The 14,828-nt window shown below is 35.0% G+C and overlaps 1 protein-coding gene across 1 annotated transcript; it reads left to right on the top strand.

Moving 5' to 3' along the window:
- The first annotated feature begins 4,899 nt into the window (after positions 1–4,899).
- On the top strand, positions 4,900–5,856 carry LOC116638640 (olfactory receptor 5D18-like). Its single transcript, XM_032414746.1, has one exon. It carries the CDS (start codon positions 4,900–4,902, stop codon positions 5,854–5,856), a length of 957 nt encoding a protein of 318 aa, XP_032270637.1.
- The last annotated feature ends 8,972 nt before the right edge of the window (positions 5,857–14,828 follow it).

Here is a 14,828-nt window from a genome sequence, read left to right on the forward strand (position 1 = left end):
TTTTGTAAGAATCATCAACCCTCTGATCAAAGAACTAAAACATTTAAACAGAAATTTCAATTTTGAGACATTATGCAGCTTATTCATACAAGCAAAGACGCCTTCAATAAAAACACATCAAGAAAATTTGGCTTTTGGTGAGTTGATTAAACCTACATCAACATCATTCTGATGTGAGGGAAAATGGAATCCAGCACATTGTGGGCAGGAGCAACTTATGTGAGCTGAGTAACAGCAATATCTACTTGGTTTATGTTTATGTTTATGTTTATGTTTATGTTTATATTCAACCAGCTGCATTCTGCTTGCATTATCCCCAGGACTATTGTCCTGAACTTGAAAATATGTCTCCAGTTGCTAAGCTAAACACATTAGGGGGTCATAGAAGAAATGTTAAGCATAGGTGTTATCCTAAATAAGTGACATTCTTCAGGGAAAAAGCTAATGCACACACATACACTCATACCTGCACACACACACAGGCACATACATGTAACAAATGTGTAGCATTGCACAGACATTGTGGTAATGTAAGTGGAAAGAACATAGAGTAAGAGAAAAGATATTTAGATTAACCAGCAGTTTTCTTGGAAGAAGAATGTGGTACCTCATAAAGTGGCAACACAATATGAAATAAGGGTAAAGATGCCATTTCAGAGGGATGAATGGTAGAAGATTAGAAGATACAAATGCTTGTTTTTGTACAATAAAGATTTAAAACCCTACTATGCTAACCCATCCCCCCACGAGGGCACATACTGAATGGAGCACTGGGTGTTATACGCAAACAATGAATCATGGAACATTACATCAAACACTAATGATGTAATGTATGGTGACTAACATAACATGATAAAATTAAAAATAAAAATAAAAAAATAAAACCCTACTATGAATGAAGCAGTATTGTAGGCGCCGAAGGATGTGGTTATACAGTGCCTGGAGATATTAAAGACATCTAGGAAGAAGAGTTTTAATTTGATTCTTTTAGTATAAAATGCCCTCAAAAATGTTTACACTGTTGCATTCCAGGCCAAGTGAGAGTCAACAAAAATTAATCTTACAGGTTGGACTGCAGTTTGACGGCACAGTTGGAAATCTTATATCCAAAGAAGTGGATAGTGGATATAGTGGAAATGAAGAGGGAGGTACGCTTTGACTATTTCCCTCTTTCCAGCTTTCCTTGATTGCCTTTCTCACTATCACAGATACGAGATGGCAGAAAGGTCAGAAAGAGTAGGCAGGGTTAGGAAAGCAAAGGCAAATTAAGATTATATGTTGATGGGTTACAAATAGACACAATTGGGAATCCCAGATTCAGTGAAAAATCTAAAATTAAAAGGAGTCCAGGACATACAATTCTTTTCCAAATATGCACTGCAAAAACATTTAAGAACTCAAAATTCATACTATTTCCATGGAGATTAATTAACAGCATTAGACAATTAAGATGGAAGGAAGCTGGTATTTGTGGACGCCTTAACCAAGTGCAGGATTTGTTCCCAGATATTTTAAAGTCAGACCTCAGTTAAGACGTTTACACTAAACATTAAATGAGCTAGCATAGTATTATTACCTACATTATGTAGATGATAGAATTGAGGCCCATAAAATTAAACCATTTGTGAAAGCTGCTTATGTGGTACGTGATGTAGGTTGAATCTGAACTAATGGGATTTGTTTCCTAAACCCATGTTCTCTATAAAATAGCAGGATGTGAGGCTGCCTTTTCTCCACTCATTCAAGTTAGACCCTTCTTCTGAATGAGAAGAACAAAGAAGGTTGATAGTAGAGTTTTATAAGAAAAGTTTCTGATGAGAAATGCTAAGTGGGGGCGTGTCTGGGTGGCTCGGTCAGTTGGGCAACAGCCTTCAGCTCAGGTCATGATTGTCTGATCCTGGGATTGAGCCCTGTATCTGCCTCCTTGCTCAGCAGGGAGTCTGCCTCTCCCTCTGCCTCTGCCCCTCTCCCAGCTCATGCTCACGCACTCTCTCTCTCTCAAATAAATAAACAAAATCTTAAAAAAAAGAAAAGGTAAGTGGGATATTTTATTTTCCTTTTTCTGTGCTGTGAACAAGGATATAGTCTCTTTATTCAACCCCAGTCATACTCCCAGATACCAAGCTAAGTTAGTTAAAAACAATACCCAAATTGCTTTGATAAAATCATCACCATAACACCATAAAATCAACGTATAACATTATCCATTTCCATTTTTCCATTCTTCATATAACACCATAACATTATCTTAACAATTATTATCTTCTTTATGTATTTTTGTACCTGTATACTTTGTGAACTAACAAATATATATATTTGTGATATGTATATATACACATATATATATGTGTGAACTAACAAATATATATATTTGTGATATACATATATATATCACATAAACAATGTGAGACTGACCCTCGAAAGGATTGTGGCTTGGATGAAGAAGTCTCACATTCATTGTAAGTGACCTTGCATTCTTCTAGGTCGTTAAGAAATCCTGTGATTCTTTCATTTAAAGTTTATGTGGGGTACATGTGAATACAACATGTGCACTCTTCAGAAGTGAAGGTGAAAGAATATTTACCAAAATTTTAACAAATAGCCCCAATAGTAACATGAATGGGATGGGCACTGGTGATTGGTAATATGAATGGAACATGAAGGCATTCTGGGCAGACAGAGTGGCCTGAGGAAAGGCAAAAAGTAATGTTGTCTTTAGCAATTCAGTTAGACTGAAAGGCCATGCAGACAGTGAAGAGAAGAAAGGAGTCAACAGTGCATGAAATTTAATAATAAATGCACAACCCTCAACTTTGAACATTCCAAGTGCACATTCCAAGTCTGGGATTTGTTGCTTACTGGTAAATCCTGGACAAAGCTTGGCAGGGCATTAAATTGACCTAACACAGTTCAAATATTTGACTACAGGACTCCGGCATTATTATTAGATATATAGCAAGTGAAAGCAGATTGCCGAGTTCATTGCCTTTTGGCATGACAAGATATCCCTGAAAAGATCAGTTTAGTTCTTCGCTTCAATATTGCCTCAGAGGGGTCAATGCTCTACCCAGAATATTGAATAGGTCCTCCGGAATATTTAGAAATCAGTGTGAGGATGAAAATGGAAAAACAAAACATAACAAAACAAAAGACCAACACTAAAAATGTTACCCAGAGAATAAAAGAACAAGAGATCTATTTTAATGTCTTCAAATATTTGAAAGTCTCTTTATATAGAGGGTTAGCTTTAATTTCTGTGAATTCCAGAGAGTGAGAGAGACAGAGCCATTTGGACCTTGGAAGCACCAGAAAATACAATAGGAAGAATACTACTCATGATAAATTTTCAAACATAGAATTGACTACTTTGGTAAGTTCTACTGACAGACTTTGAAGAGAGACCATTAGATGTGAGGACAGGAGCTTTAATATAAGAAAGGAGCAGGGGAAGTATTACTAAAGAAGACTGCCCAAAAGACACATGAAAATACTCAGGAATTCTCTGCCTTTCAACTGTACCAAGTCTTGCCTTAATCTTGGTTTAGAGTCCCTACAAAGATGATGTAATGATTTCCTCTAACATTCTGGCAGTAATAGCAGATTGTATCTCAGAATTCTTAACGTGCATGAACGTGACCCAATAAAAGCTATCTAAGTTCCTGAATTTAGAGAAGACTTCTTTTTTTTTTTTTTTTATCAATACATATAACTAAATACATGAAGTTCACAACAGGTCAACCCAGTCTGCTATGTAATGGAAAATGTGGTCACATAACGGATGCAATGTTCCTGGATTAATGGTAGCTTAATGATAAGCTGTTGCTTGTAACAGACAAAGCTAAAAGTCGTGTGAGTTCATGGATGTGTTCAAGATGACAGAAGCGTATTTACTGTGTCTCCACCTCAACTTCTAGATTTAATCATGTGAAGTTTTTTTAATTTAATCATGTGAAATTTGTATTATTTAAACTTTAAACTTAACAATATAAACAAACTATTTATATTTTTTAATCTAACACATTTTTTCCATTCTTCATGGATGACCACACATAGGCTTGCTGCATCAGAAAATCAGAAAAAGGTTTTTGGTTGTTGTAGTAAGAGATATTTCTTTTTCACATTTTTTCCATTTTAATACAATATGCACTACAGATTGCATAACCAACAGATGATACTTGATGTGAAACTTTCAAGACTATTTTCAAAACACTCCCTCAGAAAACAGTTTTAAATCATTGAGTATTTGAGCCTTAAAAATGATGATATGGTGGGGATGTAATTGACAGAACATAGTTATCAGTGGAATTTTTGACCAGACCACTTAGCCTCTTAAGTAGACATTTTATGCACCCCTGATAATGGGATGCACCTAGAATGGGTAAACATTCAATATATCAATACAGATGATATAATTTCTCCCAAAGAAATTTACTATTGTGTTTTTTTTATGTATTAAAAGTGTTTAATCTTCTCAAAGCCACTTCTGCATGGTCATTTGACTACTAAGATATGCTCAGTATATTTTCTGATTTTGCTCTATGTCTCCATTGTTCTCATATAATTCTATTTTATCATGGGGGCATTCAATGCTCTAAGGATCATATATATTTGCAGATCTTTTATTGTACATACTACTGATAAGTCCTATTTTTTTTTTCTTATTTTCCAGATGAGGAAACTAAAGTACTGAAGGATACAGCTAATTGCACATAATCGAAAAGTCAGTAAATTGTCAAGTAAGACTCCAAAGCGAAGCAGAACACTCATGAGTACCCGCTGACTGCATTACCGTCACTGGCTTACACTGACCTGTCCTGATTTCCTTTTACTCTTCCTTCTCAAATTCTGCTCCTCAATTCTCTTTTCTTCTCCTTTATTTATTTTTTAACATCAAGAGCCATGTCACTGGGTGACGGGAATCAGAGCTCTGTGACCACATTCATCCTCCTGGGTTTCTCGGAATACCCACACCTCCAGACACCCCTCTTCCTGGTGTTCTTGACCATCTACACAGTCACTCTGGTGGGGAACCTGGGCATAATTGTGGTCATAAAGATCAATCCCAAACTCCACACGCCCATGTACTTTTTCCTCAGCCATCTATCCTTTTTGGATATTTGTTATTCCAGCGTCTTTACACCTAAACTGATAGAAATCTTGGTCATGGAAGACAGAACTATCTCCTTCAAAGGATGCATGGTGCAGTTTTTCTTTGTTTGTGCAATTGTGATTACAGAAATGTTCATGTTAGCAGTTATGGCCTATGACCGGTTTGTGGCTGTTTGTAACCCTCTGCTCTACACAGTTGCTATGTCTCAGAAACTCTGTGCCCTCTTGGTAGCTGGAACCTATGCTTGGGGTGGAATATGTTCCTTGACACTCACATATTCTCTTTTGGAACTATCCTACTGTGGTTCCAACATTATAAATCACTTTGGCTGTGAGTATTCTGCCATCCTCTCTTTATCCTGTTCTGACCCCTACTTCAGTCAGATGACGTGTTTGGCCATTTCTACATTCAATGAGGCTTGTAGCCTGCTTATTATCCTGGCCTCCTATATATTCATAGTTATCACCATTGTCAAGATGCCTTCTACTGGTGGACTCCAGAAAGCCTTCTCCACCTGTGCCTCCCACCTGACTGCCATCACCATTTTCCACGGGATCATCCTTCTTCTCTACTGTGTGCCCAACTCCAAAAGCTCGTGGCTCCTGGTCAAAGTGGCTACTGTGTTTTTTACTGTCATGATCCCCATGTTGAACCCCCTTATTTACAGCTTGAGGAACAAAGATGTGAAAGACACAGCCAGGAAGTTAATCCATACCAAACTGCTTTCTCACTCAATGGAATTTTGATTTTTACATACACGCACACACACACACACACACACACACACAAATACTTTTTATACATTGCATTGATTTTATTTATTTATTAATTATTTATTCTGGGATACATTTATAATTTATTTATTTTATTAATTTTTTCTTCAAATAATTGGAGAAAATTTATTCAGAAAATTAGTTAATTTATATACATCTGTGATTATTAAGTCTCACTGTACTTTAAGAAATCACTTGCAGGGATGCCGGAGTGGCTCAGTTGGGTAAGCGTCTGCCTTCGGCTCAGGTCATGATCCCAGGGTCCTGGGATCGAGTTCTGCATCGGGCTCCTTGCTCGGTGGGGTGCCTGCTTCTCCCTTAGCCTCTGGCACTGCCATTCCCCCTGCTTGTGTTCTCTTTCTCTCTCTGACAAATAAATAAGTAAAATCTAAAAAAAAAAAAGAAAGAAAGAAAGAAAGAAAGAAATCATTTGCAGGTTAAAAGAAAAGAAAGAAAGAAAATTCTGCTCAAGTTCCACTCCCAGAGTGTAGTATGCTAAATAATGGTCCTCTAAAGAAGTCCTCAACCCAACTCCCAGAATCTGTAAATATGTTGTCCTTCTATGTTCCCTTTCTCCCCTTTCTCCTTATTCTTCCCTTCCTCTCTTTCAAATCATGAAATATGACAAACATATAGAGAAGTAATTTTGACTAATTTCTCTGTGCACTACCTTTTCCAAGAAAGTAAAGACAAAACATTATCAGCACTTTTCAAAATACCCATGAGCACTTTCTAATCACTGTCTCTTCAGCACCACTAGGAGCAAACTCCATTGTGGAGTTTGTGGTGTTCAGAACTCTTTCTGTTTAGCTACAACTCCTAAGAACTGGTTATGAGAGCATAAATGCTAACCTTGCCTCCTTTTGAAATTCATATAAGTGAAATCTTAGAGTATATATTCCATTTTATCAGACTTCTTTGGCTCAACATTTGTTTTAAATGGATGTTGAAGTTATTAGCTGTAACAGTAGTTCATTTTCATTGGTGAAGAATGTTCCATAAAATAAATATGCCGTAGTTGGTTTATTTATACTATTAATGAACTTCTGGTCATTTCCTTTTCTTGGCCTTTATGAAAATGCTGCTAGAACATTTTGCACAGACATCTCCTGCCCTGCACATAAGCAAGCACTCACTCGGTGGGATGTGTCTTATGTCTGAAAGTTCTGGATCACAGGGAGCTGGTTTCTTCTCTTTTATCAGATGCCATCAAACCATATTCCAAAGTTGATGTATTAATTTAAATTCCCCCTATATTGTGTGTGATTTCTAATTACTGACCATTCTTGCCAACATTTAATATCATCACACTAAATATGTTAATATCTTCAACGTTAGTAGGTGAGTAGTGGTATCTCACTTAGGTTATGTTTTAAATTCCTCTTAGTATCAATGTGGTTAAATTTCTTCTTCTTTTTTTTTTAAGATTTATTTACTTATTTATTTGAGAGAGAGAGTAGGAGGAGCGGAGGAGGGAGAGAATCTTTGAGCAAACTCTCCACTGAGTGCAGAGCTGACACAGGGCTCATTCTCAAGACCCATAAGATCATGACCTGAGCAGAAATCAAGAGTCCAATGCTTTAAGGAGGGCACGTGTGGTGATGAGCACTGGGTGTTACACGCAACTAATGAATCGTTGAACACTACATCAAAAACTAATGATGTAATGTATGGTGATTAACATAATAATAAAAAATCAGAAAAAAAAAAACTAATGATGTACTATATGCTGGCTAATTGAACATAAAAAAAAAAAGAGTCCAACCCTTAACTGACTGAGTCACCCAGGCACACCTTGAATTTCTTTTAATGGTTATTAGTAGTCCTTTGGCTCTTTTTCCTTTGTGAGATGCCTATTTAGATTTTTTGCCCACTTTTCTATTAGGTTGTTTGTCTTTTGTCATAAACATGTAGCTCATTTTATATTTTAAATAAAAGCCCTTTGTTTGATAAAAGTACCATGACTATTTTCTCCTAGACCTTGGCTGTCTATCCATTCTCTCCATGATGTATTTAGATGCACAGATTTCCTAATGTTTACTAAAGCAGGGTTTATCAGATTTCCTTTACAGTGATGTGCTTCTAATGTCCTATTCAGGATATATTTATTTCCCCTAAATGAACAAAAATATTCCCATTTTTATGTGCTAAGTTGTCCCAGATTTCATACATTATTATGTCTTTGATATTATATTCTATTTTCTCTTGGATTCTAGATTTTGTTTTATTCCTTTTACACTGATTTTCAAATTTATTCTAAGATCAAACTGGAATTAAATTTTGGTGTGATATGAAAATTGGCTGATTTTATATTTTAACCTATGGATATATATTTTACCAGTAATATTTATTGCAAAATCACTCCATTAGCACTGGCCTATAGTGCCAGGTTTTTCATACAGTAAATGTTGCTATATGTATAGCATACAAACTTTCTATATGCTTCTCTCTGTTTCATAGTCAGAACTATACATAATTAATAAGAGATGGTATCCTGTAAAGCCACTCCTGAAAAGTTATTCTTTCTTACAGAATAATTGAGATATCTTTTGATCCTTATCTTTCCAAACAAATTTTAGAATCATTCTTGTTTGCATTTAATATAGAATTATAGCAAAAGTATAGATCTATTTGGAAAGAAATGACACATTTGCATCCTTAAGTCCTCCAAATCATGAGCATGCTATATCTTTCTGTTTGTTTAGATTTACTTCAAGTTTTGCAATAGACGTTATACCACATTGTTTTTTGTAAAGTTCTTGCATATATTTTGTGAAATTAATCCCTGAGTGTGTGATCTTTTTCATACTATTTTAAATTTTATTTGTAAGATGTGTGTTATTTTTAAATCAGAATCTAATTTATAGTTATATTGATTTTATTTTGGGACACTCCACTAAAAAATTCTCTGATTAAATATATTCCGATTTTGCTGTTTCCAATATTATTCCTTTTATATTATGCAGCCATCGAAAGGAATGAAATCTTGCCATTTGCAACGACGTGGATGGAACTGGAGGGTATTATGCTGAGCGAAATAAGTCAAACAGAGAAAGACATGTATCATATGACCTCACTGATATGAAGAATTCTTAATCTCAGGAAACAAACTGAGGGTTGCTGGAGTGGGGGGTGGGGTGGGAGGGATGGGGTGACTGGGTGATGCACACTGGGGAGGGTATGTGCTCTGGTAAGCGCTGTGAATTGTGCAAGACTGTTGAATCTCAGATCTGTACCTCTGAAACAAATAATGCAATATATGTTAAGGAAAAAAAAAAAAGAAGAAGATAGCAGAAGGGGAAGAATGAAGGGGGGGAAATCGGAGGGGTAGACGAACCATGAGAGACAATGGACTCTGAAAAACAAACTGAGGGTTCTAGAGGGGAGGGGGGTGGGAGGATGGGTTAGCCTGGTGATGGGTATTGAGGAGGGCACGTTCTGCATGGAGCACTGGGTGTTATGCACAAACAATGAATCATGGAACACTACAGCTAAAACTAATGATGTAATGTATGGGGATTAACATAACAATAAAAAATTAAAAAAAATATTATTCCTTTTAATTGCTTTTTTTGTTTGTTTTGTCTAACTACCTAAGAACTTCAGTGCAATTTTGAATATAGTAAAAGTAGGTATCCTTGATTTCTTCACCTCACAAGGAAAACATTTAATATTTTATATTTAAAATGGTGTTTTCTAGGGCCACTTGGGTGGCTCGGTCAGTTAAGCATCTGCCTTTGGCTCAGGTCATGATCCTGGGGACCTGGGATGGAGTCCTGCATCAGGTTCCCTGCTCAGCAGGGAGTCTACTTCTTCCTTTCCCTCTGCCCCACTTCCCCTCTCTTGCACTTTCTCTCTCAAATACATAAATAAATAAATAAAATCTTAAAAAAATAAATAGAATTGTGTTTTCTATAGGTTTTTTGTACATTCCTCCTTTTTCCAGATTAACAAAGTTATGTGCTTTATTTGTCTGTGTTTTTGTGATGTTTTGGTTTTTGGAGAGTAGATGTGGAATTTTGTTAAGCTGTTTTTTTCTTCAGCTGAGTTCCTTTAATATTTTCATATAGCAACTTATATTTTTTGGATTTTCCAATGTTAAATCAAGTGTTTTTTGTCCTGAGAACATGAATTTAAATATTATATAATAAATTATTCTATTAGTTGATTAGTTTGTGTCCATATTTTCACATTGCTGGTGAGTGTAGAAATTGGCAGAATTACTTTAGAGAGCAATTTGGTAATAGCTATCCTAAGAAAATATACATAGCAATACTGACAATTTTTCCTAGAGATGCTTTAAAAAACGAAAGAGATATACAATTGGATATTTTTGAAGTATTATTTATAATAGCAAAAGACTAAAGAATCTGAAATACCCATTAATATGTGTTTGGCTTATAAATTATTTTTTTAAAAAGAACATACCATGTAGCCATTAAAAATGTTAAGTCATTTTTATATATACTCATATTGACAAAGTAAAGTGTTCCAGAAAAATTGAGCAAGAACCACACAGTAGTTTTAATTTAACATCATTTATGTAAGGAGTACATATGCATATCTCTGTATATATGAACATATAAATGTATTATTATTTCTTGATGATTCAAAACAAACAAATAAACAAAAATAGGTGGCAGGTGGAAAACCTGATGGGATGACAGGCAGAAGGGAGGGAGGGAGATTTCTTTTTAACCTATCTTCGGAATCCCATTAAGTAAATGTATTACCTAATGAAAGATCATTACAATTGATTTATCATAAGTGGTTTTAGTATAGAAATTGATGATTAAAAAATGTTGGCATCATCTCTCAATTTTATAATCAACAAGGTATCTGCTTCTACCTTTCTCTTTTTTGTAGATTGATTGGTACAGATATAAATACACATTATACAGATAATAGATATAAATATATATTAATAAAATTGTGTTTTGAGTATTTCAATATTTACATATTTAATCTATGTATTTCAGATTGTAAATATATTACAAGTATCAGTATATGACTTTGAGAGCCAGATTATATTGAACTTGTAAAAAAATAAACTAAAATTTCATTGAGATTCATCTTCACTCTTTTATTCCATAATTTTAGAAGAAGTGTTATTGCCTTCTCTGAACGGTAATATGATGCATCACTTTTGCTTCAATAGTTATTTTAACCATTTCTGGCAATGTTCATATTTTACACTCTTAGCTTGTTTCATGAAATTATAAACTTTTGATCTGTTTTCAGGTTCTGGTTATTTTGTTGCTTATAATTAGGTTAGACTTTCAGAAATTTTCCATTGTGCTATATTGTGTGAAGAGTTACAGGGGGTTTCAAATACTACAGAGAGTTAATGGTCTGGGGATTGGTCCAATTCCTACTTTTAATTAGCACAACACAGGCTTGGAGTACTTACAACAATTCCCAGATTGTTAATCTCCAGAATGCAATTATCTTTATTAAAATCACATTCTATGACAAGGTAGACACTAAAATCTCATGCTAATTCCATTTTTATTTCAAGAAACAATTGAGATAATATGTATAGTATTGCTTTGCAAGTTGTAATTGTAGTTTGCAAATATAAATGGCTAAAACTATACTATGAGATAGTTATTTTCTTCTTTTCATTTCACAAATATTAAATATATAACTAAGACAGACACTAACGAAATAAAATACAGTGGGGGTTGACAATGGTTAGGGAGATACACAAGGAAAGCAATCAAATTAAAACACAACCTTAAGATAATTGCTATAATGAAATACTTCCGTAGTCTGTTGTGATTTTGTAGTATCTCTTTACATGAAGGGCTGGAATTTGAATCCTGATTCTTCTTTTTAAAAAAAAAAAAGATTATTTATTTATTTATTCATTCAAGATAAAGAGATACAGAGAGAGAGAGAACATGAGCAGGGGCAGAAGCAGAGTGAGGGGGAGAAGCAGGCCCCCCGCTGAGCAGGGAGCCTGATGTGGGGCTGGATCCCAGGACGCTGGGATCATGACCTGAGCCGAAGGCAGATGCTTAACCATCTGAGCCACCCAGGTGCCCCAAATCCTGATTCTTCTACATACCAATTTTGTGACCTAGAAAATTAGATTTTTTATGTTTAGTTCACTTCTTTGTTAAACATATTCATTATTAGAAAATAGTATGTAGGTTTGAATTCACTGAATAAATTCCATTTTGTTAGTAATTAAGAGTTTGAAAATGTTAATTACTACCCCTTACACCTCCCACCCCCTGATCCCACACCCACAGCCACAGACACTAAAAACAAAGTGGCAAACAGCATAGCAAAATGATTCAAAGTGGAGGCAAATGTGGATGTTGAGAGGTTACTTGTTACATTTATACTATTTCAGGTGATTGTGTCTTGGAAGCAATGGTTGTGATGGTGGAGAGTCAATGAAATGGGCCTATTAATGTGAATGTTGACATTTTAAAAATTAGATTTAAAATTTTTAATAACTTCCACTCTACAAAATAAATTGTAAAGATATTTAAGAGTTTCCATACAGTCCTTCCTCAATTATCTGCATTGTTAACATCATATACAATTACCATGATGCATTTGTCAAATCTTCTGCAGAACATAGGAAACAATAAATAACAAAAAGGCAACCTATAGAATGCTAGAAAATATTTGCAAACCATATATCTGATAATGGATTAATCTCCAATACTTACATTAAGGAACTCATACAACTCAATAGCAAAAACAAGTTAACAAACAAAAAACGAAAACAAAAACAAGCAAACAAACAAACAAAACAACGAGAAACCCAATTAGAAAGTTGGCTAAGAACTTAATTTAGATATTCCTTCTAAGATATACAAGCAGCCAATAGGTGTGCAAAAAAAAAAAAAAAATGCTTGATGTCACTTAATCATCAGGGAAATGCAAATCAAAACAGTAAGATTCACCTAAAACATATAGGGGTGTGTGTGTGTGTGTGTGTGTGTGTGCGTGTGTGTGTATGGCAAGTGTTGATGAGGATATGAAGAAATAAGAACCCTTATACACTGTTGATGGGAATGCAAAATGGTGCAGTTGGTATGGAAAACAGTATAGAGGTTCTTCACAAAATTAAAAATTTAACGAATATGTGGTCCAATAATCCTACTTCTTGATATTTATGCAAAAGAATTGAACTCAAGATTTCAAAAATATATTAGCATTGGCATGTCCATTGCAGAACCATTCACAATAGTCAAGATGCAGAAACAGCCTAAATGCCCATGGATAGATCAATGGATAAAGAAAATGTGGTATAGATACACAACGGGATACAATTCAGCCTTAAAAATAAAGGAAATAAAGGAAATTTCCACAATATGTGACCAAAAGGATGAACTCTAAGGACATTATGTAAGTGAAATAAGTGAGTCACAAAAAATAAATTCCACTTATATGAGGTATATAAAACAACCAAATTCTTGGCATCAGAGAGTGGAATGATAGTTGTTACGGACTGGGGGAAGGGGAGAAGGGGAGTTACAAATCAGTGGCTATAAAGTTACAGATGAGGAAGTGCTAGAGATCAGCTGTACAAAATTGTATTTGTAGTCAACAATATTGTATTCTACACTTAAAAATCTCTTAAGAAAGTAGATGTCACATTAAGTGTTATTACCATGATAAAATGAAAAATTTGAAAAGAAGCTTTAGTACATTACAGGACGGCCTGGGTGGCTCAGTTGGTTGAGCTTCCGGCTCTTGATTTTAGCTCAGGTCATGATCACAAGGTAGTGAGATTGAGGCCGAGTCAGGCTCCACACTCAGTGTTGAGTCTGCTTGAGATTCTCTCTCCCTTTGCTTCTCCACCCGCAAGTGCACGCTTTGCTTCTTTGCTTCTCCACCCGCAAGTGCACGCTTGTTCTCTCTCTCTCTCAATCAATCAATCAATAAAATCTTCTTTTTAAAAAGAAGCATTAGTACATTATGATCACTGAAATCTAAACTTTATATAACAGAAGTGAAACCTTTCTCATCACATCATATCAGGGAGTAAATGATATCCTCATTATATCACAGATGATGGTCACCTTCATCTTTTTGCTTAAGGTAGTGTTGACCAAGTATTCCACACTAATGTGGAATTTGAAACACAGTTGAGTTAATAACAGCTATATTTCTGGAGCACTGGGTGTTATACACAAACAATGAATCATGGAACACTACATCAAAAACTAATGATGTAATGTATGGTGATTAACATAACATAATAAAAAAATTTAAAAAACCCAGCTATTTCTGGATTGTTCTTCTCTTTTCTTATTTTGAACTCAACAGTTCATGTGTTCTTCAGTTAATACATATTATTTCAGGTGCTCCTGTGTGGCTCAGTTAGTTAAGATTCTGCCTTTGGCTCAGGTCATGGTCCCAGGGTCTTGGGATGTAGCCCTTCATTGGGCTCCCTGCTCATCAGGGAGTCTGCCCCTGCCTCTCCCTCTGCCTCTCCTCTCATTCTCTCTCTCATGCTCTCTCTCTCTCAAATAAATAAATAAAATATTTTAAAAATAAAAAATACATATTATTTCAATAATTCAATATCTAAAAGCAATTAGTGGAATAGATGTAGTGATGTAATTATCCCTAGATCTTTCAAAGGAAATGCATATGCCACAATGACACAAGAGACAGTGTTTCAACCGATTCTATGATTTGTGGTGCACTGAGGAACACTCCAATTATAATTCTCTGTAGTCTATATCTTCATAGTCATGGAGGCAGATATAAGACCCAGAGTTTGGCAGCGTTTAGATTGTGGATTCAACTTTCAAGTTTTTTCTTTGTATTTCTTAAGATTTTTTATATTCTGGAAATAAAGTGCCATTTTACTGGCATACCTATTGAAATTTACTGCTACTTTATTTCAAACCTCAAGCCTGTTGCTTTTTTAAAAAATTTTTTTATTGTTATGTTAATCCCCATACATTACATCA

Source organism: Phoca vitulina, unplaced genomic scaffold (genome assembly GCF_004348235.1).
Source record: "Phoca vitulina isolate PV1807 unplaced genomic scaffold, GSC_HSeal_1.0 scaffold16, whole genome shotgun sequence".
Taxonomy (NCBI): Eukaryota; Metazoa; Chordata; class Mammalia; order Carnivora; family Phocidae; genus Phoca; species Phoca vitulina.

What these genes read in the sequence shown, in the direction of transcription:
- LOC116638640 (XM_032414746.1), top strand. Translation starts at nt 4,900, where the DNA reads ATGTCACTGGGTGACGGGAATCAGAGCTCTGTGACCACATTCATCCTC.